The sequence below is a fragment of the Rana temporaria genome, chromosome 3, assembly GCF_905171775.1.
Source record: "Rana temporaria chromosome 3, aRanTem1.1, whole genome shotgun sequence".
Taxonomy (NCBI): Eukaryota; Metazoa; Chordata; class Amphibia; order Anura; family Ranidae; genus Rana; species Rana temporaria.
In genome coordinates this window covers 158,972,318-158,998,888 of record NC_053491.1, presented here as the reverse complement: position 1 = coordinate 158,998,888, position 26,571 = coordinate 158,972,318, and the positions used below count along the sequence as shown (strand labels likewise).

Sequence of the window (26,571 nt, the reverse complement as noted above, 5' to 3'; positions counted from 1 at the left end):
GTGCTCAAAAGATGTCTCCTACAGATTGGTGCTCAGACTGGGTGCCCCACCTAGATGTACACTCACCACTGGACATGGACCACCTAGCTCTAGAATGATCTTATGCGCATGTGGGGATACCCCGAATGGTTAGGATGACTTCTTGGAAGTAGAGATGTCCCTCATAAGGATGAATGGGGATGATGAGAGCAAAAAGAGAGCCTCATTGCACAATGCCATATTAAAATGTATTGGTTCCACAAAAGTTAAAAAAGTTACACTTACATTGCTGAGTGCATGATAGTCCTGGCACCCAGCGTATGTAATAGGCGATTATATAAAGGATAATCGGCCCTGAACGGATGAGCCCCTTGTTGGCTCCCCGGGGGGGGGACTACTTCCTGATGATGGCTTCTATGTTAGTCGAAATGTCAAGGTAATATCGCATCATCGCGTTACTTCCGCCCAACCAAAATACCCCCAGGAATCGTGCACCAGGACGCCAACAAGGGGCTCATCCGTTCAGGGCCGATTATCCTTTATATAATCGCCTGCTACATACGCCGGGTGCCAGGACTATCAAGCACTCAGCAATGTAAGTGTAACTTTTTTAACTTTTGTGGAACCAATACATTTTAATATGGCATTGCGCAATGAGGCTCTCTTTTTGCTCTTATCATCCCCATTCATCCTTATGAGGCACATCTCTACTTCCAAGAAGTCATCCTAACCATATGTATTATCCCAACATGTGCATAAGACCATTCTAGAGATAGGTGGTCCATATCCAGTGGTGAGTGTACATCTATGTGGGGCACCCAGTTCGAAAACCTTGGATTGCGAGCATAATTCGTTCCAGAAGCATGCTTGTATTCCAAAGCACTTGTATATCAAAGCAAATTTTCCCATAAGAAATAATGGCAACTCAAATGATTCGTTCCACAACCATTTATTCATAGGTCCTTCAGTCTATAGTCCGTATAAAAAAATCCAGCAGGAGCTACAGGGTATAAAAGAGAAGGGAGGCACCTCTAAATGCAGCGATATGGTTACATTTAATGAAGGCACAACATTTAGCAACTCACGTGGTTGATGAAATAAAAAAAGGAACATCTAAATATGCAGGGATCCGGGGTAAAGCGATCCACATAGACCGTCCTCTTCACCAGCGGCTCTCACTGCTTTCAGTCTGCAATCGTGACCAGGAAGACTACCCTGCAGTAGAGCCATCTGAAAGTGAGGCTTGAACTGCTTGTGGAAGGGACGACATCAATGGTGGTGTGAAGGATGGTTTATGGGGACAGCTTTACCCCGGATGCCTGCATATTTAGATGTGCCTGTTTTAATCATCAAACATGTGAGTTTCTAAATGTTGTATCTTCATTAAATGTAACCATATTGCTACACTTAGAGGCGCCTCTCTTCCATTTTATACTCAGTTGTGACATGACGCTACTCTTATATCAAGACATCGCTTGTATATCAAGTCAAAATGTATTAAAAAATGTTGCTTGTCTTGCAAAACGCTCTCAAACCAAGGTTTTACTGTATACTTATACAATCAAAGAGACCATAACACTATTATGTAGTCAGTATTCTGACTATAAATAATGAAGAGAACTGAAGTGGATTTATCTAGCAACAGTATATAAAGACATTCCCAAATAGCTCTTAGGCCCCGTACACACCATAGAATCCATCCGCTGAAAAATCTCAGCGGATCGGTTTCAGCGGATAGATTCTATGGTGTGTACAATCCAGCAGATCTGTTTCCGCGGATTTTTATCCCCTGGGATGGATTTCAAGCGGATATAAATTTGAAGACATGCTTTCAAATCTATCCGCTTGAATCCATCCCAACGGATTGATCCGCTGGTCTGTACAGACTCACCGGATCAATCCGTCCGAAGGGATCCCCCGCATGCGTCGTAATGATTCGACGCATGCATGGAATTCCTTATATGACAGCATCGCGCTCGTCGCCGCGTCATCATCGCGGCGACGGCGCGACACGTCATCGCGAGGGGATTTCGGCGCGGATTTCGATCCTATGGTGAGTACACTCCATCGGATCCAAATCCGCTGAAATCCTCGAGAGGATTTATCCGCGGAAACGGTCCGCTGGACCGTATCTGCGGATAAATCCTCTCGTGTGTACCCGGCCTAACAGTCCCCATTTGGTGACATTGACCAGTGAATTATGAATGTAAAAAAACAAAGAACCTGTTGGCTGGAAAATTGAAGGAAGCAAAACAGTTCCCTGCAGACAACAGATTAACATGTATGATTTAAGTCTCTCACCAGTCCCAGGGCACCCTCTTCTGGGTCTCTAGACATGATCTATTCATTAAAAGCCCAGTTCAAGTCAGAGGCCTCGTACACACGACCGAGGAACTCATCGTAAATGAAACATCGTTTTCCTCGACGAGTTCCTTGTTAGGCTTGTCGAGAATATTGTCAAGCTTTCTTTGCGTACACACTGTCAAGACCAAATCTCGTTGTTCTCAAACGCGGTGACGTACAACACGTACGACAGCACTATAAAGGGGAAGTTTGATTCCACTGGCACAACCCTTGGGGCTGCTTTTGCTAATCTCATGTTACTGCATGTTAAGTAAAAGTTTGGTAAAAGACGAAACGCTACTTTTACCGAAGGTGCGCTCCCGTCTCATACTTTATTCGGAGCATGCGCGGGTTTCTAAGCATACACGCGAACGCGTTTCTCGTTGTAAACCAGCCCGACGAGAAACACGACAAGGAAATTGAGACTCCCGACGAGGAAAAAGAGAACTTGTTCTCTTTTTTTCTCGTCGAGTTCCACGACAGTTTTCTCAACGAAAAACATACACAGGACCGTTTTCCTCGGCAAAAAAGCTCTGCCACCAAGTTTCTTGATGCATTCTGTCGAGGAAAACGGTCGTGTGTACGAGGCCAGACAGGGCTAGAAGTTGCTGATATGGAGTTAAGGTTACACTTAGGCCTCGTACTCACGACCAAACATGTCTGCTGAAACTGGTCCGCGGACCAGTTTCAGCGGACATGTTCGTTCGTGTGTAGGCAGTAACGTACAGAATTCCAGCAAACAATCGTCGGCCAGACCGTTTTCCAACGAACAACTGTTTCCTGGTCTTGCTTTAAAACAGTCTGCTGGAATCGTGTCCGTCAGACATGTTCGGTCGTCTGTACACAAAAGCAGCGTACAAAAACCCCGCGCATGCTCAGTCCAAATGAGGAGACGGGAGCGCTCGTTCAGGTAAAACTCGCGTTTCTTTGGGATATGGCACATTCGTCATTAGAAACCTTTTATTCTAGCAAGAGAACAATGTCTTAAAAAGGCGCACTAAACCACATTTTAAAGCCTCGTTTTATTAATTCTTCTCTTGCTAGAATAACCCCGTTCTCTTGCTGATGCAATTTCAATAGAGTTGTCCCATACTGAAATGTCACATTTCTTGCTTGTGATGTAATCCTTTAATAATGTTTTCTATGCCAGACGTGTGTTTTGGTTGGTGGTCCTCCATAATTTAGAGTAGTCATTTTTGTAAAGGAATGTTCATTTTGTTTTAATTTTTTTTTTTGTTTCTAGTTATGTCACCATTTAAACTATTTTTTTTTTACATGTTTTTTGAAAATTTTTTTTTTTTTTTGGTGTTTCATTAGAGAATATTAAACCATGTTGGCACACCAAATGTCCCCCCCCCCCCAAGGAGTGTGTCCTTTGTAAATTACCCATTGTATATTTATTAAAGGTTTGCTGCCTAATAATCCCCACAGTATATCAAACAATAGACATGTTTTCAAATGAAAGCAAAAGGCCTTTTATTCAGGCAAATGTCATCACAAAAAAATAAAAAGAACGGCAGCACTAGAATAGATAGCAAACTATATGCAAACTTGCATTTCCAACATGGTGAAGGATAAACTTCCAAGCCTCAGTAGCCAAACACAAAAATATGAAGCAGCAGCACACAAACAAAGGAACCCAAACTGTGGTAGTACAAACACGATGTCCTTTATGTGGAAGGAAATGGAAGGCAGAAAATCAACGTTTCCTCCTCTTTCCAGCCTTCCCTCCAGGCAGCCTTCCAGCGGATCGAACACGGGGTCTTGCAGGTGGGGTTGATGTGGCAGCAGGAGGATGGTGTTCCGCAAGCCGGGCCGGGTCACATAGCCCAGTGTCTGGGGTCAGCAGGCCCCTCTGCATCCACCAAAGGACCTGGTTCATCAGGGCCTTTGCCAGTCTTCTCTGGTCCTCCTCCCCTTCATTTAAATCATGGGCCAATGAGGCACTGAAGGCCTCTGTGGGGTTGAGGGGGGCCCTCATGATGGCGCTTGCCTCCTGGATCATGCGGAGGCTTGCCTCCTCCACAGGCCTCAACTGCCTCCTTCGGCCTGATGGCCTCACCTGGGGGGGAGAAGACTGGCTGGTGGTGGTTCTCCTGGCCGGGTGGACCTGCTGCAGGCCACTGGGCCCAGCCTCCTCCTGGCTGCCACTGACCCCGGCCTCCTCCTGGCTGCCACTGACCCCGGCCTCCTCCTGGCTGCCACTGACCCCGGCCTCCTCCTGGCTGCCACTGACCCCGGCCTCCTCCTGGCTGACAGACACCTGAGGATCTGCCACCTCCTGGCTGATCTCTTCTTCCTGTGTGGAAAAAAAAAGAATTTTTTTACAATTTCGCTAAATAAAACCACACTCATTTTCATGTTTTTCGTTCAGTATTTTCTGTTCATTATTACTTGAATACACTCTACTTCTGACCCCTGCAGTTGTCATCCCTGACACCTATTTGTCTGTACACCTTTTTGTTTGCTTTTTTCCAGCTTGGTTTTATTTTTACAATATCTAATCATTAATCCACCAAGAATTATTTACGCCATAAATATAGAGGAAACTACTATACCTCCTCATCGAAGGGTGGCAGATCTGCATCTCTGTCAGCCAGGCCCTCTTCCTCCGACTCTGCAGGGCTGTGGTCATCTGGGGAAGGTCCGCTGGAAGGTAGCATGGAGGAAAGGTTGGAAGAAAGACTGGACATCGTTTTCCTGCCTTCCATTTCGTCCCGCAAAAAAGCCATCTGTTTATAATACCACAGTTTGGGTTCCTTTGCTTGTCTTGCTGCTGCTCCCGATTTTTTGATTTTATTAGCTTTGTATGCTCTCCTGTATGTGCTTCTGAGGTTGGCAAGTTTATCCTTCACCATGTTGGCAGTGCATCCTGGCACCCATGTTTGCATATAGTTTGCTAGCTCTTCTAGTGCTGCCGCTCGTACATCTTTATTACAATATAATGCGTGTTTTGAATTCCACAGGATGGGCGTGTCCTGATATTTTTGTAGTAAGGCCTCTATAGCTTCCTTGGTTTGTAGTTGGTCCATTTTACTTTTTGAAATATGATATTTTTTTTTGAGTCTAGATTCAAAAAACATAAACCAAAGAAAAATAAATATTCAAAAGGATCAGCGTTGACCTTGATATAATATGTGTCTTTAAATTTATTACCTATATCTAATTACAAACACAGTCTCTCTTGTTTAAACAATGATTGTCAGCTCGGCCGCATTGGTTGTACCAAACATTGATTTGCTAGATGCAGAGCCATTGTTAACATTGCAGTAAATATTTTTAATATTGAAAAATAAACAATGCTTACAAATGACAGTATTCATCTAGGCACTCTTTCCTGTGTAAATCTCATGCCCCTGACAATGGATGACATAAAAGACACTTCCTAATGACCTCTGTACAACCAACACTTGAACAATACTTTGCCTGATCTGAATACACCATTCAAAAACTTGTCAATGAGGTACAGCATTGTTCACATCTCTATTTTGTGAGGTGTCCAAAAGCATTTGGATACCAAAATAACATTGTGGTACCCCATAGACAGAATAGCTTAAAAAGGGTGCAACCAACAGCCCAAACCCCCATCCCATGTGTCTACATTTTCAAGGCCTCTGCTGATCACATTTTTAATTTCCTTACCTTCCTGTCTCTCGCTCCTCGTTTCTCACGCTCGCCTAATTACCGCGTAAGATGCGTAATCACGGCGTAAACCTTTTAAACACTCCGCGTATTTATGAAACCCCGCCCTCGTCACCTTTGCGAGGCCCCTAATCAATGAGTTTAGGAAATATGGCGTTAACTGTGTATGTTCTGGATGCGCTCGAAGATTCTCCGCGTAACGGACGTAAACACGTTGTTTGCATTCTCTACACTCCGCGTATGTATTAAACGCCGCCCTCTTCTCCGCCCATGGCGTAAGAATTCATCTTTTCCACGCCCATAATCTCTGTGGGAAAGGAAAGATGGCGATGTCACACGAGCGGGCACGATGCTCTCATGCCACAAGTGAAGGGACAGAGGCAGGGACGTCCCGATCAAGGAAAAGAAGATATAAAGCCACTAATATGCGGTTCCAGGAAATGGTGGAGTTAGTTTACATCATGCGAAAGAAGGACTATGATGGGGAATTAGGGCCATACAAGACCCCTAACCGCCGAAAGGCACATATTATGGACAAGGTGGCGAGGAGAATGCAGAGGATGTTTGGGATCACCAGGTCCAAGGAACAGCTGAGGAAACGATGGTCAGACTTAAAATTGAGGGAGCCACATCAGATGAAGAAAATACTTAAAATTCTGCGTAAAAGTAAGTAAATATATATTGGGGTTGGGGGGGGGGGGGGTGGTGATTGTCTGCAATAATGTGTTGCCATGTATATTTCACCATCTGCCTCCTTGGCCAGCTTGTAATTTTAAAGACATGTTGTTATTTATTTTTTAGAACATAAATAACTACATATTTACAAACAGTGTTCTTAGTAAACAACGTAACATCACATAGTTTATCAGAAAGGCTCGGTTATTACAGGAACAACACACCTGGACATGGCTCACTGGCCAAAAACTTTGTTTGTAAACATTGTGTAAAAGCTAGTTCTAGAAAAAAAAAGTATGAGAATGGGAAAGGCAAACAGGATTCATTCTAAAAACAGTGGTAATAAAGCAGATGTTTTCACATCTGCAATGCAGAGCACCTGTGTCTCCCCAAATCAAAAATGGGTTTTGGTAGGGTCTCCCAGAAATACAGTTTAGGGGGGACATCCATGTGTGTCACTTTGCTAAAAAGGGGCAGGATCAGAGCTTGCCATATAGAAGTAATTGCAAAATGTAGGTTTGGTGAAAGATAAAAGTAACTAAATGAAAGCATCTTCTAAGCAATGTGTGCGATTTATGCTCTCCAATATCTGTGTGCTGATGAGTCTACATTTTTTTGGTTTATTTCAGGGGAAAGAAGTCGCCAGCATTTGGAGGAGGCAGAGAGGGCCAGACAAGGCCAAAATCTGCCATCTCAACATGTGGAGGAGGAGGAGGATGTGGAAGGAGAAGAGGATGTGGAAGGAGAGGAGAATGTGGAAGGAGAAGAGGATGTGGAAGGAGAGGAGGATGTGGAAGGAGAGGAGGATGTGGAAGGAGAGGAGGAAGGAAGAGAGGAGGAAGAAGTAATTTTGGACTTAGAAGTCATAGCAGATGAAGGGCAAGTGGCGGAAGAACAATTTGGCGAATTGAAAGAAGGTGGATTGATGGATGAAGGAGGAGTCCAAGATGATGGGGAAGTGGTGGAAGAAGGAGGAGTGATAGAAGATGATGGGGAGGTGGTGGAAGAAGGAGGAGTGATAGAAGATGTCGAAGAGGTGGAAAGGAGAAGCCCATCAGGTCAGTGTCACCCTAGCTTGATTCCAAAAAACATATGTAGATAGGCCTCATTGAAAAATAATATTGTAAATGCCATTTTTTTTTGTTGTTTTAGGGGAGGAGGATGGTGTGCCAATATTTTCACGTGCAAGTGCTGCTATAATTATTCAGCAGGTAATGGAGTGCAGCACTGAAATGCACAATATGCGTGAAAGGATGTTTCTCATGGAACAGAATGTAACAAATGTCCTTTTGGAATGCAGCACGGAAATGGACAATATGCGGCAAAGAATGATGGTGATCGAATCTAATTTTAAGAACATTATTGACATGATGGGCCGTGTCAAAGACTGAAACACCCCCCGCCCATCCCCCGCCCCCACAAACATTTTTACAGTTTGAATAATGAATACGCCAAAATTTGAATATACACACACAGTGTGCCAACATGTGCTATCTGCCATCACAGAATATCTAATGTCTGTGCTTTGTGGGTCCAACCCCCTCCTCCATCCTCAAGTAGTTGAGAGGAAGGGTTTGCTCCCACAAAACACAGACATTGATCACCCATGATGTCAGATAGCACATGTGGCCATTTGTCTGTTGAACCAATGACATTTGGCGAGTTTGCACTGAATGTGTGTATCTTCCAATTTTGGCGTGTTCCAGTGTGAAAGCACACCATGACTGACTGCTGTTGTGAGTTTTTATATTTTTTGAATTGGATTTTGTTACTTTTTGACCATGTTGAACATTTTGGGATACTATAAAGTTTAGACCATAAAGAATAAACAACGCCAAAAAATTTTTTAAATATATATATAGAATTATAAATCTCTCTAATCACTGAATTTAGTGAAGTAGAGATTTGACTTCAAATTCTCACCTAAAAATTTTCTTTTAGAAAAACACACCAAAAAAAAAAAAAATGGTTAAAAAATTATTGTTTTTTGTGCCTAAAAAATATGGCCAAAAAAAAAATTAAGGCGGTAAACACCCCACCAAATATAATCTATATATATATATATATGTAAACAATAAATCTAACTATATTTGATGAAAAAAAAAGTGAACTTGTTAATAAATGTATAATCTGCATAATATTTTTGGTTGAATTACCTGAAAAAAAAAAGAAAATTTTAAAAAAATTTTGAAGACTCCTAAGTACAAAAGCAGGGAGTAATGAAAAAAATATAAAATTATTTTTGGGGTCATGAACAAGCAAAAATTAAAAAAAATTGACCTCAACATTTACAAATGGAGTTGCTTCTTATTTCTAGACTCAATACCCTGTTTGTAGATGAGTGAATAATGTGCAAAATGTGGTTAGTTACTAAAAGTGGAGAAATCAATTATGCATTACAATTGAAGAAGTTAGTTAGAGAACCAGGAAGACAGAAAAAGAGAAAAAGCATTAATGACAAACAACTGTATAAAGTCCAATGGTCTAATTATTTATTATTTTTTAGAATATTCCTTTCTTTGGGGGCCGAATTAGAAAGAAATATGATCTGGCATAGCAATGGCCCCCCGACCCATGAAGTACTCAACATATTTGTCGCGTACCTCACGAGCTGATTGGGGGGCCAAGCCAGCGCGACCAGTGTCCAGCCCGGGAAGGGGATCTGAGGGTAGTCTTGCCTCAGAACCGATGTCGGGTAGGTACGTCTGGGAGTGCCTGCGTAAAAAGTTGTGCAAAATGCAGCAGGCAAATACAACGGTGTCCAATTTATATTCCGCCAGATGTATCGATGTCCTGAACAGGCGGAACCGGTTGGTGAGTATCCCAAAGGCATTCTCGACTACCCTCCGAGCCCTGGCCAACCGAAAATTAAACACACTCCTCTCTGAGGTGAGGGTCCTCTGGGGAAAAGGCCGCATGAGGTGAGGACCAAGCCCAAAAGCCTCGTCCGCTAGGAACACAAACGGAAGTCCTTCCACATTATCTTCATCTGGTGGCAATGCCAGACCACCAGCTTGGAGACGATCATAGAAATCAGTCCGTGCGAACACTCCCCCATCAGACATCCGGCCGTTCTTCCCCACGTCCACATATAGAAACTCATACTGTGCCGACACCACCGCCATCAACACAATACTATGATAACCCTTGTAATTATAATAGTACGACCCCGAGCGGGGTGGGGGCACAATGCGGACGTGTTTCCCATCTATTGCTCCACCGCAGTTTGGAAAATCACACCGCTGGGCAAATTGGGAAGCCACAGACTGCCATTCCTGTGGTGTGGAGGGTAGCTGTGGGGACAAACAAAATTAGAGATTTAGTACTTTGTAACAAATACATCCTACAAGCATCCTTGTGACAGTTCACAGTATTAAAATTGCATTAGAAAAATGTGCATGGAGAATTTGGGAAATGAAATATATAGGGCCACTTCATTAAGAGACTCCACAGCCCTCTGATGGGGACAATAAAAGTTTGAAGGGGGGGGGGGGGGCACAAAAACCAAAAAGTCCTGTTAGAAAAAATGGCAAGGTGGGTTTGTCCCTAGGATAGCATGCTGGACAGGTTAATATTGGGTAAGGGACAAATATGCAGGTAGGCCAAGAATAAAACATGTAAAGCTGATATCAACATGCATAGGGAGAAAAGGTAACGTTAGTTAAACACACAGCATATCTGGGAAAATAAAAAGAAAGTTAGTTGGCCACATTATTAGAGCCAGGAAACTTACCTTAATATACTCCTCATGCATAACTTTGATGATGGCAGCACACGTGTCCGGTATGATGACCCCAAGCGCCTGCGGAGAGATGCCTGTCGAGAACTTGAGGTCCTGCAGGCTCCTCCCAGTCGCCAGGTACCGCAACGTGGCAATAAGCCTCTGCTCGGCCGTGATGGCTTGGCGCATCACAGTGTCCTGCCTCGTGATATAGGGGGACAGAAGATCCAGCAGACGGTTGAATACGGGGTCCGTCATGCGGAGAAAATTCCTAAAGTCATTAGGATTATTCTCCTGGAGTTCCCTAAGCAGAGGCATATGTGAGAACTGGTCACGCTGGCGCAACCAATTCTTGGTCCAGAAACGCCTCCGCCCCCTGTTTCTGGCCAAAGTACTGGACAAATGAACATATCCAGCAGCCATCCCATAAACAGCACCAACTCGCGAAAATTGACGCTGCTGCTCCATCATGGCTTCAAACCGGCCGGCTGGTCAGTCAAGAACACACTGAAACAGAAAGCACTCGCAAATCCAGCACTACCTGCGACAAACGCGTGACAAACAGATACGAGCGCACAGGATGCAACTGCTAAAGCAGAAACAACCTGCTTGCCTATAGCCGAATGACAACTACGTTACCGCAAGCACACGCACTGAACCCGTGAATACACGCTGTCAAAGCCTGGAGACCGAGAAGCGCGAATCAGCTCTAACCAAACCTTCACTAACACGAGCAAACACGTAACTAGCAAAAGAGGAACAGAGGGCGGCGCCATTAACTTTGGTCTTCCCCTTTATAGTGACGTCGTACGTAGTTTACGTGCACGCGTTCCGGTACGACGGGAATTTGGTCCGCTGGTGTGTACACGCCAGCGGAACAAAACACAAATCAGCCTTGTACGCCGGAAACTGTCGGGCAGACAGTTTCCAGCGCACAGATCCGGTCGTGAGTACAAGGCCTGACATTACAATGCAAGTACTGTACCAGAAAATGACTTCCTATGCTGGTATGCAGTGTGTATTTCATTTTATAATATCAAAATAGAATGTATATTATAAAACTTTGCAAGAACTGCTCAACCCTTTTGTGCAGGTTTACTGTTTCATTTTTTAAGCTTAATGTTCATGCCCTTGTCACCTACATTAACTCCGATATCTAAGAGAAGTAATTTTGTTTTTAGGTGGTGATATTAACTTGGAAGCAGATGATGGCTCTACAGTGCTGTCTGATGCAGCTGAAGGAGGAAACCCAGACTGTGTGACACTTCTTTTGGAGTACGGAGCTAGTGGAAATGTGCCAGATAAAGAAGGATATCTCCCTGTACACAAAGCAGCCTATAAAGGACATTATCTGTGAGAAATGCATTTTATATGTGTATATATATATATACAGTATTTATCGGCGTATAACACACACTTTTTTACCCTGGAAATAGAGGGTAAACCGTGCCTGTGTGTTATACGCCGATATCTGTTTTTTTACCAACAGGGGGCGGGGGATCAGGTGGTCCGCCCCCAGTGCCACCTATTGGGAGGGTGTCAGGCTGGCCGCCCCACCTCTCCTGGCCGTGGGACAGAACTGGCAGTAAACTTTAAAGTTAAAAAAACATTGCTGCCAGTCTTTTGTCATATACCCGTCCTCCTGTGTAACTCTCTATGTAAATCTAAGACTCTGAATCCCTTAATTAACGCTGCTCGTTGTGGCTGCTCTCCTACTCCCGATCCTCCACGTGTGTAGCTTTTGATTGGAGGTTGAGAGCGGTCATGTGACTGTCAATGAAAGAGAGGAGAGCAATCACATGAACGGGTCCACAAGAGAAAACTGCGTTAATGGAGGTATTTAGAAGCTTTGCTTTACAATGAGAGTGACACAGGGGGAGCGGTGTATGAGAAGGGGCTGACAGTGTGAAGTTTTCTCAACTTTAGAGTATGCTGACTGTGCTATCCCTGTCCCAGCGCTTTGAGTGCAGGGGGGGTCTTTATAATGAACGGGGCCTGTGTTGTTGTACATTGGGCTGAGTTCTTGTACAGGGGGCTCCGGTGTTATACAGGAGGCTGCGTTCTTGTACAGGGGCTGCGGTGTTGCACAGGAGGCTGCTGTGTTGCACAGGGGTGTACTAAGCAGGGAGTCCTTGTACTGTACCGGGGGGCTGTGTAAAGTTTTTTTCCTGAAATTGCCCTCTTAAAGTTAAGGTGCGTGTTATACGCAAATAAATTCGGTGTATACTGAGCAAAATTATAAACGCAACACTTTTGTGTTTGTCCCTATTTATCATGAGCTGAATGCCAAGATCTATGACTAGGGATGAGCTTCGAGTTCGAGTCAAACTCATGTTTGCCTGTTCGCCTGTTCGGCGAACAACGAACAATTAGGAGTGTTTGCGGCAAATTCGAAAAGCCGCGGAACACCTTGTTAAAGTCTATGGGAAAAATCTAAAGTGCTAATTTTAAAGGCTAATATGCAATTTATTGTCCTAAAAAGTGTTTGGGGACCTGGGTACCCCATTACCAATTCACATAGGGGGGGGCAGGATCTGGGGGTCCCTTTGTTAAAGGGGTCTTCCAGATTCTGATAAGCCCCCCGCCCTCAGACCCCCACAACTACCGGGCAAGGGTTGTGGGGATGAGGCCCCTGTCCCCATCAACATGGGGACATCCTCCCCATGTTGAGGGCATGTGGCCTGGTACGGTTCAGGAGAGGGGGGCCGCACTCTGTCCCCCCTCTTTTCTGCGGCCGGCCAGGTTAACGTGCTCGGATAAGGGGAGTGGTGTGGATTTTTGGGGGAACTCCACGTCATTTTTTTTTTTAATTTGGGGTGGAGTTCCCCTTAAAATCCACACCAGACCTGAAGGGTCTGGAATGGATATTTGGGGGTAACCCCACGTAATTTTTTTTAATTTACGGCTAAAATCCATACCAGACCTGAAGGGCCTGGTAATGGAATTTGGGGGGACCCCACCGCTTTTTTTTTTTTATGAATGAATTCTCTCTGAATTGCCAGAGCCGACAATTCATTATTGCCGCAAGTCTGGTTTTAAAATACTTTTTTTCCTTTCAGAAATGACACTTTGTGCAGGGACAGTTCTATGTACGGGAAACATGCAATATTTCACATGCTAACTTTACACCGCCCATAGGTACAAAATTTAAAGTAATATTTCACTTTTATTGTTTCACTTTTAGCATTATTAGATTTACTGCTCCTGAAAAAACAGCCGTTTTTAAAACTTTTTTTTGCATTGATACATGTCCCCTGGGACAGGACCCAGGTCCCTAAACACTTTTTAGGACAATAACTTGCATATTAGCCTTTAAAATGAGCAATGTTTCAAATGTTCGAGTCCCATAGACTTTAACGGGGTTCTAAAGTTCACACGAACATTTGGTGTGTTCGCAAGTTCTGGTGCGAACCGAACAAGGGGGTGTTGGGCTCATCCCTATCTATGACTTTTTCTATGTACACAAAAGGCCTATTTCTCTCAAATATTGTTCACAAATATGTCTAAATCTGTGTTAGTGAGCACTTCTCCTTTGCTGAGAAAATCCATCCATCTCACAGGTGTGGCATATAAAGATGCTGATTAGACAGCATGATTATTGCACAAGTTTCCTCATGTTGCAGCATGACAATGTACGGCCCCATACTCACCGGACATGTCACCCATTGAGCATTTTTGGGATGCTCTGGATCGGCGTATATGACAGCGTGTTCCAGTTCCTGCCAACATCCAGAAACTTCGCACAGCCTTTGAAGAGGAATGAATCAACATTCCACAGGCCACAACTATCAACCTGATCAACTCTATGTGAAGGATATGTGTTGCACTGCATGAGGCAAATGGTGGTCACACCAGATACTAACTGGTTTTTCAGGCCCCCCCGCCAATACAGTAAAACTGCACAATTACGACCACTTTCACACTGGGTTGCTTTGCAGGTGCTATAGCGCTAAAAATAGCACCTGCAAAGCAACCTGAAACAGCCGCTGTTGTCCCTCCAGTGTGAAAGCCCAGAGGGCTTTCAAACTGGAGCAGTGCCCTAGCAGGACGGTAAAAAAAAGTCCTGCTAGCAGCATCTTTGGAGCGGTGAAGGAGCGTTGTGTATACCACTCCTCCACCGCTTCTTCCCATTCTAATCAATGGGCACCTCGGCTATACAGACAGCAAAGCGCCTCAGCAGAGGCGCTTTGCGGTGGTGTTAATCCCTTTTCGGCCGCTAGCAGGGAGGTAAAAGCACCCCGCTAGCGGCCGAATAGCACCGCAAAATTGACGGTAAAGCTCCGCTAAAAATTGTGGCGCTTTACTGCCGTTGTCGCCCCTGCCCCAGTGTGAAAGGGGCCTTAGGCCCCGTACACACGGTCGGACAAAACCGATGAGAATGGTCCGACGGACCGTTTTCATCGGTTCACCTCTGAAGTGGCCTGACGGCCTGATGTGTGTACACACTATCAGTTCAAAATCCGATCGGGTCAGAACGCGGTGACGTAAAACACACGACGTGCTGAATAAAACGAAGTTCAATGCTTCCAAGCATGCGTCGACTTGATTCTGAGCATGCGCAGGTTTTGAACGGATGCTTTTCTGTACTAACCATCGGTTTGGTCCGATGGGGCAGCAGTCCATCGGTTCGGTTTTGAAGCATGTTTAGAAATTTTGGACCGAAGGAAAACAGACCGATAGCCTATACACACGGTTGGTTTGGTCCGATGAAAATGAACTTCGGTTCATTCTCATCGGACCAAACCGACCGTGTGTATGGGGCCTTAGAGTGACCTTTTATTGTGGTCAGCCTAAGGCACACCTGTGCAATAATCTTGCTGTCTAATCAGCATCTTTATTTGCCACACATGTGAGGTGGATGAATTTTCTTAGCAAAGGTGAAGCGCTCACTAACACAGAGTCAGGCTGGGTTCACACTACTACACTACTTTCATCCTACTTTGCTCTGTGTTCAATGTTTCCCTATGAGAGCGTCTTGTAGCGTCCTACACAAGTCGGTCCGACTTTGAAAATGCTCCCTGTACTACTTTTGGTCCTACATTGATCCTACTTCAGGCCCATTGAATATCATTGAAGTCGGACCAAAGTAGTATCCTGTTCATGAAAGTAGGATGGATGTAGGACCAATGTAGGATAAATGTAGGACCAATGTAGCAGAGCAAAGTAGGATGAAAGTAGTGTAGTAGTGTGAACCTAGCCTTAGACAGATTTGTGAACAATATTTGAGAGAAATAGGCCTTTTGTGCACATAGAAAAAGTCGTAAATCTTTGTGTTCAGCTCATAATAAATAGGGGCAAACACCAAAGTGTTGCGTTTTCTAATTTTGATCACGGTATAACATTTTGCATGTACTCAAGGGCTTTTGTTCATAAAATGTCTCAAGTATTTTTAAAACCAAATGTAACCAGTGAGATTCAAGTTAATTTTATTTTTTGTGGGTTAAAAAAAAGAATCTTCTTGATGTAGACCCCTGCTAGTTTTGATGCACGGTAGCCACATAAACACCAAAGTCATTTTAGAACAAGTAGGCTAGACCTCCCAAAGCCCTGTGCGCCTAGTCTAACTAAAGATGCCAAGAACAGCCAAGACTCCTCATCCTAAAAAAGATCATTTAGGCCAATATATTTAGGCCAATCCACTTTAAACTATCTCTGGGTATTATTTATAGAAGGTTGCATTGCTTGGTGTAACCCTGACTAAAATCATAAGGCATAACTATAAGGCCCGTTTCACACAGTGATCCTGTTGCTGTCAACAACTTTCTAGTAGCAGGATTGCTAACAGAGCACTTATCTTTTGCTATGGAGTCTCCTATTTACTAACCGAACTTACAAGTTGTCACTCTCTCTGTGATTCCCGGAGTGATTCCTTTTACATAAGCTGAAGCCTCTTGGTAATTCTAATAATAGGTAGATGGTTTATGTTTTTGATGTAATTAACCACTTGAGACCCGCGCTGTAGACGAAAGACGTCCACAGCGCGGCTCTCAACTGCTGAGTGGACATCCCTGGACGTCCTTTTATATACATTCCCCGCGCGCGCCGCTGGGGGCGCGCAGCGGGGAAAAACTGTGCCCGGCGCATCACTGAGATGCAGATGCATGTGCCTGGCGGGCGCAATGTCCGCCAGGTGCCCGCGATCGGCAGTGACAGCAGGGACATGGAGCTCTGTGTGTAAGGGAGGGAGGAGACCGATGCTGTGTCCCTTGTACATAGGGACACAGCATCGGTCACCTCCCCCAGTCAGTCCTCTCCCCCCACAGTAAGAATCACACCCAGGGAATACATTTAACCCCTTCCTCACCCCCTAGTGTTAACCCCTTCCCTGCCAGTCACATTTATACAGTAATCAGTGCATTTTTATAGCACTGATCGCTGTATAAATGTGAATGGTCCCAAAATAGTGTCAAAAGTGTCCGATATGTCCACTGCAATATCGCAGGTCTGACAAAAAAAACGCTGCCATTACTAGTAAAAAATAAAAAATACAAATTTTTTCATAAATCTATCCCCTATTTTGTAGGCGCTATAACTTTTGCGCAAATTAATCAATATACACTTATTGCGATTTTTTTAACAAAAATATGTAAAAGAATATGTATTGGCCTAAATTGAGGAAAAAAATATAAAAAAAAAATTGGGATATTATTATAACAAAAAGTAAAAAATAATTGTTTATAGCGCAAAAAATAAAAATCGCAGAGATGATCAAATACCACCAAAAGAAGGCTCTATTTGTTTGAAAGAAATTATAAAAATATAATTTGGGTTCAGTGTTGTATGACCGCGCAATTGTCATTCAAAATGCGTCAGCGCTGAAAGCTCAAAATTGGTCCGGGCAGGAAGGGGGTTTAAGTGCCCAGTAATGAAGTGGTTAATTAGCTTGTGTTTACATGAAATATAAAGACAATAGCACTTTTGTACTCTTTTAAGCATATGTATACATTCGTTTGCATATTTTGAAACATAAACTTTTTACTTTCTTTCGCCTAGAGCACTAAAGTACCTTATTCCTGTGACATCGCCACATGCAATTAAAAAAAGCGGTCTGAGTCCCATTCATTCCGCTACGGATGGCCAGAGTGTGCAGTGTCTGGAGCTACTTATTGAAAATGGCTTTGATGTCAATGAACTTTTGGCTGAACACATATCTGATAATTATGAAGATAAAAGGAAAACCGCATTATTTTTTGCAGTATCCAACAAAGATGTCTTGTGCACAGAAATGCTATTGAAGGCTGGTGCAGATCCAAATGCAGACCCTTTAAACTGCTTGTTAGTTGCTGTGCGTTCTGGAAACCATGAAATAGTGAGGCTGCTCTTAGCTCATCAGGCTGATGTCAACTGTTATTTCACAACTGTAAATGACACTCATTTTCCTAGTGCAATACAATATGCCCTCAGTGATGAGATCCTGCTACGATTGTTGTTAAATAATGGATATCAGGTTGAGAAGTGCTTTGATTGTATGCATGGGGACATTTATGGTGGCTCGTATATATGGTCGGTCTCTGATGAAGAAGTGCTACCAGGCTGGACATCATGCATCATAAAAGACAGCCATGTGAGTAGGTGTAAACTATGCAATTAAATCATGGGAGGATTACAGAGTTACATAGTTACATAGTAGGTGAGGTTGAAAAAACACACAAGTCCATCAAGTCCAACCTATGTGTGTGATTATATGTCAGTATTACATTGTATATCCCTGTATGTTGTGGTCCGTCAGGTGCTTATCTAATAGTTTCTTGAAACTATCGATGCCCCCCACTGAAACCACCGCCTGTGGAAGGGAATTCCACATCTTTTCCGCTCTTACAGTAAAGAACACTCTACGTAGTTTAAGGTTAAACCTCTTTTATTCAAATTTTAATGAGTGGCCACGTGTCTTGTTAAACTCCCTTCCACGAAAAAGTTTTAATGTGGGGTCACCAGTACGGTATTTGGAAATTGAAATCCTAGCCCCTCTCAAGCATCTCTTCTCCAGAGAGAATAAGTTCAGTGCTCGCAACCGTTCTTCATAACTAATATCCTCCAGACCCTTTATTAGCTTTGTTGCCCTTCTTTGTACTCGCTCCATTTCCAGTGCATAAAGTTGTGTGGAAAGAATAATATATTTACACAACTACAACAAGCAATCAGTTTTCAGCTGTCTTTAGTACCTTGTACATAAAGTAAATGTAAAGTCGTTGAAACCCTAAAGCCTAGTACACATGATGAGATTATCGGACGAATGATTGTCCGTTTTTTTATTTTTATTTTTATTTTATTTTTATTTTTTTGCATGCTAGTCTCCATATCAGAAACTAATAGGGTACTAAAGTCTGAAAATTCTCGTACGACAGAATAAAAATTCAGAAGCGATGTAAAGTATTTGTATTGTATTTTCGGACAAAAACTGTTCTGAATAAAGAAAAATCGTCCGATTTGGTATCGTACAAGAACATTTTTCGTGTTTGTCCCTTCTGAAAATTTCAGACGAAAGCTGTGTACTAACAATCAGATTATTGTACGACTCTTCGAAAAAGCGGTATTTTTTTGTACGATATTCTGATCATGTGTACAGGGCTTAACTGAGTGATAGTTAGTTCTCTAAAGCACTATGCATAAGAAACTATTTCCATTTTTTTAAAAAATAAACTATTATTTACATATTTTTTAATCATTTGTTGCTTCTCAGTACTGCTTCCTTAATGGGACACTTCCTGTTGATGTATTTGTTGCTGCAAGCAGATGTCTGATTGCCTGCTATGGGCATCAGGGGCAATTTACTTTCCCCTTCTGTAAAATGCTTCTTGTAAATACAGGGCCAGATTCACAGAAAAAGTACCCTGGAGTATCTGCTGATACTCCGGCGTACTTTCAAATTTCCCGCGTCGTATCTTAATTTGTGATTCACAAACAAGATACGACGGCATTTGGCTAAGATCCGACAGGCGTATGCCTTCGGATCTTAGGATGCAATACTTCGGCCGCCGCTGGTGGAGTTCGCGTCGTTTTCCAGCGTCGGGTATGCAAATTAGCTTTTACGGCGATCCACGAAGGTACGCACGTTCGTTACGTCGTCGCTAGACGGTTTTTCCCGTCGCAAAGTTACGGCTGCTATTGAGGTGGTGTAACAATAGACAGCCCATGTTAAAGTATGGCCGTCGTTCCCGCGTCGAATTTCAATTTTTTTTTTTGCGTAAGACGTCCGGGAATACGAAACGACGTAACGCACGTCGCCGCTCAAAACATTACGTCGGGGCGACGTCATTTTGCGCAAAGCACGGCGGGAAATTTTTGCATGGAGCATGCGCAGAACGTTCGGCGCGGGAGCGCGCCTAATTTAAATGGTACACGCCCCATTTGAATTAGGCGGGCTTGCGCCGGACGGCTTTATGTTACACCGCCGTAAGTTTACACGCAAGTGCTTGGTGAATCAGGCACTTGCGCTGAAAACTTGCGGCGGTGTAACGTAAAGACGATACGTTACGCCGCCGCGATTCTTTATGAATCTGGCCCACAGTTTTTAAATGAAGTATACCAAAGGAAAATTAATACAATACATTTTCTCAAACATATAGGGGTTGAGTACAAAATCTGGTGCAGCTCTGCATGGTAACCAATCAGCTTCTAGCTTCATGTTGTTCAATTAGGCTTTGACAACAACAAAAAAAAAAAAAATTGGAAGCTGATTGGTTTCTATGCAGAGCTGAACCATATTTTGTACTCTTCAGTTTTAGTATATCAACCCTGTAGTATATAAAATATATTAGAAATGCAACATTACTCTTTAGACACAAATAAGGTAAAACATAAGTGTCAAATAAAAATGTTTATAAAGCAAACATATACTGTAATGTTTAATGTCATTTTATGTACCTGATCCTCTGTCTCTTTCAGTTCTGTGATTTTATTACTGTGTCCTGGATGAAGCATTTGGTCGGAAAAGTTATTAGGGTGTTAGTAGACTATATGGATTATGTTCCAATATGCACAAAAATGAAGGCCACGCTTGAAACCCAGAAGGAGTGGATGGAGATCCAAGAGATTCTAGGTAAGATGATACTAGAAGTGTTATCTATGCACCTCTGTATATGTCAGGGGTGTCCAAGCGGCAAAAGATAGCTTTCAATGCAGCCCAACACAAAATTATAAATTTACTTTAAAATGTTGAATTTTTGGGGGGAATTTTTTGTAAAAATGCGTTTACACTTAGCGAACACATGCATCCAAAGAAAAATATGACAGTGTCTCTTTACTGGACTTTTAATTTCAATGGTTTTTATTAGTTTTAACAATTTTAAACATAAATGACATGAACAAAAATACAAAGAAACATATCAGTGATATGGATCACAAGGTATAGAAACAGCTTATCCACACAGTACTGTGATGGTGTATATAACATATTAATTAATTTAATTAATTAATTGGATTCCTGTAACCCATCATGCCAGAAGGGCCAGTTCTCATGTAGAACCATGGTAATAGTATATCACCAGACTCAAAATGACTAAAATGAGACAATACAACTGAAATAACAAAAACAAGAAAAAGAGAGAAAAAAAAAGACAAAAAAAAACAGAATAGCAGACTAAAACTAGGGCATTAGAAACAGACGCAGCCAGTCACCCTTAGCAATGGGCAGTATGTCTGCTTTGTGTCAGGCAATAACTAACTCACGGAGGGCCATGTCTGGATTGAACCTTATACCATTCGTTCCAAGGTTCCCAGATTTTACTAATCTCTGTATAGTTACCTGCCCCGGAGGCAAATAGTTGTTCGTATGAGCCGTGGGTATTGATTATTTGGATAACTTCAGATAGTGTAGGTCGAGGAGTGGTCTTCCAATGTCTGACTAAAGCTAGCCTAGCAGCTAGAAGGATGTGGGAGAGAAGCGTCCTCAGATGATAAGGGATAAGGAAAGTAGCGCCAGCCCCGGGGACAGGGTCAGATTAAGTTTAAGGACCTGTGCTACAAGGTTTTGGATTAGCTGCCAGAATTGCATTACAGTGGGGCAGGACCAAAGAATATGGAGCAGCGTACCTGTTCCCCCACATTCCCTCCAGCACCCGGGGGATAGACCCTTACCGATCTTGGATAATCTGAATGGGGTGAGATACCATCTCAATAAGATTTTTTGGAATAGTTCCCAAAGATTAACACATTTGGTGGAGGAGTATGTTACCCTTAGGGCCGTCTGCCACTGATCGACTGAATATACTGCATTGAATTCTCTCTCCCAGGCTTGCATATCAGAAGATTTGGTGAATGCTAATTTGTCCTGTAGGTAAGAGTAGAACACTGATATGCCTTTGATATTTTTACGTTTCGCTAAATAATATTGACCTATATGCCACGGGAGGAAAGTATATAGGTCAGTTTGTCGTTTCAGTAGGTGTGAAATTTGCACATATCGGAAGTATTCAGTCGTAGGTATAGAGTACTCCAGTTGGAGAGCTCTAAATGTTTTGAGTGCAGGTCCCACATACAAGTCCTTCAAGTCTAGTACCCCACCAGGACCCCATCCTGCCATTGAGATATCAGGGATAAGAAAGGATAGAGCAGTCAGCGGAAATTTCATTGGGGTGAGTTTATACTGTGGGGAAGCTTGCGAAGTTAGTATTCGCAATGCATCAGTAGATACTCTTATAGTCGGTCCAATGTCCGGGGGAGGGTCTGGACGGAGGTTGCTCGTGATGAGATAGTCATGAAGATTCCAGCCCGGGATCTGCTGTTGTTCAAGAGCAGCCCAAGGGATGGAGCGGAGTAAGGAAACCAGCCCTTCAGCTGGGCAAAGATTGAGGCTATATAGTTATCCTTGATATGGGTATGGCCTATACCTCCCGCCCTCCTATGCTTGATAACTTTGCGGAATGCACATCGTGCCCATTTACCCCCCCAAAGAAATTTATTGAGAGTAGGTTGCGCTGAGAGGAAGGAGGGTGGGACCGGGATGGGTTTACTGGACTTATATATGTTTTATCTTCCCAAATAAAAATATCCCACTCTTCACAATCCCGTTCTATTTGGCAGCACCTATATTTGTGAGCAACTATTTTCAAAGATGAAACTCACAAAGGGCAAAATTAGAACCAAAATATCTGATGAGCAACTTGAGAATTCTTTGAGAATTTTATTCTACATTGTTCGAAGCAGATATGTTAGTTTATCAAAGTTGCACTAGTTTTATGTTGCCCTCTTTTACAGTACTTTAAAAATAAAAAACATTATAAAAAAAATAAAGTTGTATTAGGCGCATTATCTATATCAGTGGTCGTTAACTTGTGATCTGCCAGCCTTTTTCTGCTCATCTCCTATCCTTATTGTTAGTGTATTTTATGTGTGGTCCAAGACAATTCCTTTTCTTCCAATGTGGCCCAGAAAGGTCAAAAGGTAGGACATACCCTGGTATACATGAAAGAATCAATAAGACTGGGTTCATCATTTTGCGAATTAAATGCGCGTTTCCCCGTATCCAATTTGCATGTCAGGAGCCTGTGACCGTCACTCAAAGGAGCCGATTCTCACAACTCCGGGACAGCTGCAGAGTGAATTGCACAGGAGTCCTGTGCTTCTTCTGGCCTGTTTCAGGTCCGAATTCAGCCAAAACTTCGGACCAAAATTGGACCTAAAATGATGAACAGGGACGCACTGGACCCCTGCTGTGAGCCGCTAGGCAAGGAGATGTGAACCCAGCCTTAAAGTGGTAGTAAACCTAGTTACACTACACTACACTACCTACGGTTAAGCCTATAATAAGTCTTATCTGTAGGTACTGTAAATATTTCCTAAACCTGCATGGTTTAGGGGATAATTACCATATACGCCTGTGCCGACATCATCTGCGCATGCTCACTGAAGAAACTGCCTGCTCGTGCTGTTTCTTCAGGGCTCATCGCGGCTCCAACCAATCACAGCGCCGGAGCCTCAAACCTGGAAATAACTCCAGGAGACATGTTACTGGTCAGAGCAGTGTGCGGGGACCGCTGCAACAGCTTCCATCTAAGGTAAGTATGAGATGCATACTAGCTCATTATGCCTTTGTCCTACAGGGTTTTTTTTTTTTTGATGGGGGTGGGTTGGTATACAGCCACTTTAAAGTAGGACAATATATCCTACAAATCTTACAACCAAAGAATGTGCTTATTCCTTTTCTTTTTATAATGTTCTATGCCTGTAGGAAATCCACGTCCACTGAAGCACTTGTGCCGCCTTAAGATTCGCAAACTTATTGGGTTGGAGACATTGCAGAGTCAATCATCAATGAAGAGATTTCTATTACCACCACTTCTTAAATCATATTTGTTATATAAAGAGTATGATTTATATGGGAAGGGACTGCAGTTTGACACATGATAGTATTTGGAATTATTAATAAAAATGTAAATTCATACTTTACAATGAGAAATGTTTAAAGTCTGGTATGAGAGTGTAACTATGGCAAAAGCAGACCATGAATTTGTTATGATGCCCAAGGGTGAAGGGCCCAAGGATTGCCTGGCTGGGTAATAATCTACCAAGGGAACATTGACATATGCACTTGCATAAAAAAGAATCTATATGGAGCTCAAACACCTTGATCAGATTTTACTGAAAGTATTATGTTCCTATCAATAAAGAGCTCTTGTATGCAAGTGCAATAACCCATAGCAACTGATCAGAATTCATTCTGCTGTAGTCAGACCAATTCAAGACAGATTGGGATTAGCTGCTAGAGCTACTGTACCTCAGACTTAGAACTTTTTAGAGAATGAGGCCATATTTTTTATTGCTGGGAAAGCTTTTAAGATGGAGATTACCGTACATAGCCTTGGGACCCTGCACCTGGGCCACACTGCGATACTCCAGAATATCACTTTATTTATTCATAAGAGAAAAAATATTCTCAAATGACCTGGCCATCATATCTATATCTTTATGTCTTATAAAGTTTTCTAGAATTGTGTATGTTTACTATAATACAATTTTTTAAATAAAACTTCATACAATCTTGAAAAAGTGTAATATTTTATCAATATCACATTTATGTAGTAATTCTTTATTTTGACATTTATAACTGTTCTGTTTTTAAAAAAAATCCTCCAGGGTGCTTTGATATGAAAATAATGCCTTGGTTTTCCCAGTTAGGCAGAGGATATCCCTGCACTGGCACACTAATGCCTATGCCAGACTTGACCAAATGCAGGTACCATTGCAGCAGCTCCCCCTGGCTCCCTGGGTACTTGGTTAAATTGTTTCAGTGACTGCAGCATGTAGTGAAAATATGTGAATAGCATTCAGGGCTCCTTAAATTAGATTTTTTTTTTTTTTAATAACATTTTTAGCAATGATTTTACAGAAAATTAAAATACCTGAAAATTTGAAGATCTGAAATAATAACTAACTAATAATAATTTAACTATTACTAACTATTAAAGTATAGGTTTTGTAATTTCCTTTCAAATTTAGCTGTTATTGAACGTAACGAGTACAAATTTATCCGAAGTTACAAATTATCCAAAATAAAGAATGCTGCATCTAAATGAATGGACGTAACTAATTTATAATAATAAATAACAATAACAATAAAAACTTTTTATTATTATTATTTATAATTAATTCATTCCGTTCCATTAGTTTAGATGCAGCATTCTTTATTTCAGATAATTCGTAACTTCAGATAAATTCGTATTCATTCACTTACAGCCAAATTTGAAAGGAAATTCCAATACCTATAACTTAATAGATAGTTATTATTAGTAGTTATTTAGAATTTTTAGATTTTCGTTCTTTCGAATCTTAGGATTTTCGCATTTCTGGATATTCAAATTTACGCATTTTCGCATTTCCGAATTTTTGAATATTTGAATTTTATGAATTTTCACATTTTCAAATTGACGAATTTTGATTATAACAAATGACCCAAAAAACAGAAAAAACAACAACAAATGAAACTAAAACAAACACATTTTTCGGCATGTCTAATTGTGATAGTAGAAGCATGCTTTACATAGGCTATTCCCCTTCAGTCCATCATGAATGCTGCTGCCAGACTTATCCTCATCACCAACCATTCAGTTTCTACCTCTTTCTGCCAATCCCTCCACTGGCTTCCACCCACCCAACGAATAAAATTCAAAATACTAAAAACAACCTACAAATCCATCCACAACTCTACCCCCAGCTACATAGTTACATAGTTGGTGAGGTTGAAAAAAGACGTCCAGTCCAACCTATGTTTGTGTGCTTATACTGTATGTAAATAGTATATTGTATACCCCTGTATGTTGTGGCCATTAAGGTGCCCATCATCTGCCCGTTTGCTTACCTTTGGGGGCAGATGCTTTTCTGTGAGAGCCACGGCTTTATGGAATAGTCTCCCTGCTTCCATTCGGTCACTCCCTTCTATTATGGCCTTTCGTAAAAGACTAAAAACTTGGCTTTTTGAGAAAAAGCATGCCGAGTTATGTTAGTTCTCCCTGATGTTCCTTGTCGATCTTTTTTTTAGTCCTTTTTTCTCTCTGTCTTCTTTTTTTCTTTCTGTCTCTTTCACTCCCTGATTAGATTTGCCTATCTCTAGCTATGCTTCATGCGCTTAGACACTGCCCTGACGGGCTAGTATTTGGCGCAGTATAAATCCATTAAATCAATCAATCTATAGTAGGTACCTGAGTATGGTGAATATCCCAAGTATAAAAGTAATGAGACACAGCAGGCAATCTCCACAGCTGTGTGTGTCCTCAGTGAAGAGTGAAATGAAATCCAAGCCATGCCTGACCTCCAATTTAACCCCGGAAGAGCCCAGAAGGCTCTGCCCCCAACACCATGTGTGGATGGCTAACATGTGAGCGCAGGAGGCGCCCACTGTTATAGGGAGGCATGCATGTGCAAATGCACCTCCATGCCATCAGATGGTAAAGGGGGTCCAGCTGCATTTTGTTTTTGTTTTTTGATATCACACATTCCTCCACACAACCAAGTTCACCCCTTTTTCCTCTCTCTCTTTCTCATCTTGTCACTTGCTAGTACCCCTTTGCTATCCTATGTTTTCAATAATCTCCAGGTCCCTACCATCTTTGACCCAGGCCCTTTATTGAGATGTATACATCTTTATGCAAATACTCATTGATTTTACTTTACTATTGCAGATACCTGATAAACATATTTACAGCTTATACTCTTTATGGAAAAACAAGGTTTCTAGGGATACATCACCATACACACAGTCACAGTTCACCTCTTTT

The 26,571-nt window shown here is 42.3% G+C and overlaps 1 protein-coding gene across 3 annotated transcripts in view; it reads left to right on the top strand.

Annotated features, from left to right (window-relative positions):
• Positions 1 to 24,340, top strand: part of ASB15 (ankyrin repeat and SOCS box containing 15) — a 48,524-nt gene extending 24,184 nt beyond the window's left edge. For 2 of the 3 annotated variants that reach the window (XM_040343710.1, XM_040343707.1), the window contains exons 7-10: positions 11,542 to 11,713; positions 17,354 to 17,924; positions 20,246 to 20,399; positions 23,529 to 24,340. In XM_040343710.1, coding sequence (XP_040199644.1) covers positions 11,542 to 11,713; positions 17,354 to 17,924; positions 20,246 to 20,399; positions 23,529 to 23,704 — 1,073 coding nt within the window. In that variant the 3' untranslated portion in view covers positions 23,705 to 24,340. Of the gene's footprint in view, positions 1 to 11,541; positions 11,714 to 17,353; positions 17,991 to 20,245; positions 20,400 to 23,528 lie in introns of those variants that run through there. The other variant, XM_040343708.1, reaches the window with a different exon arrangement.
• The last annotated feature ends 2,231 nt before the right edge of the window (positions 24,341 to 26,571 follow it).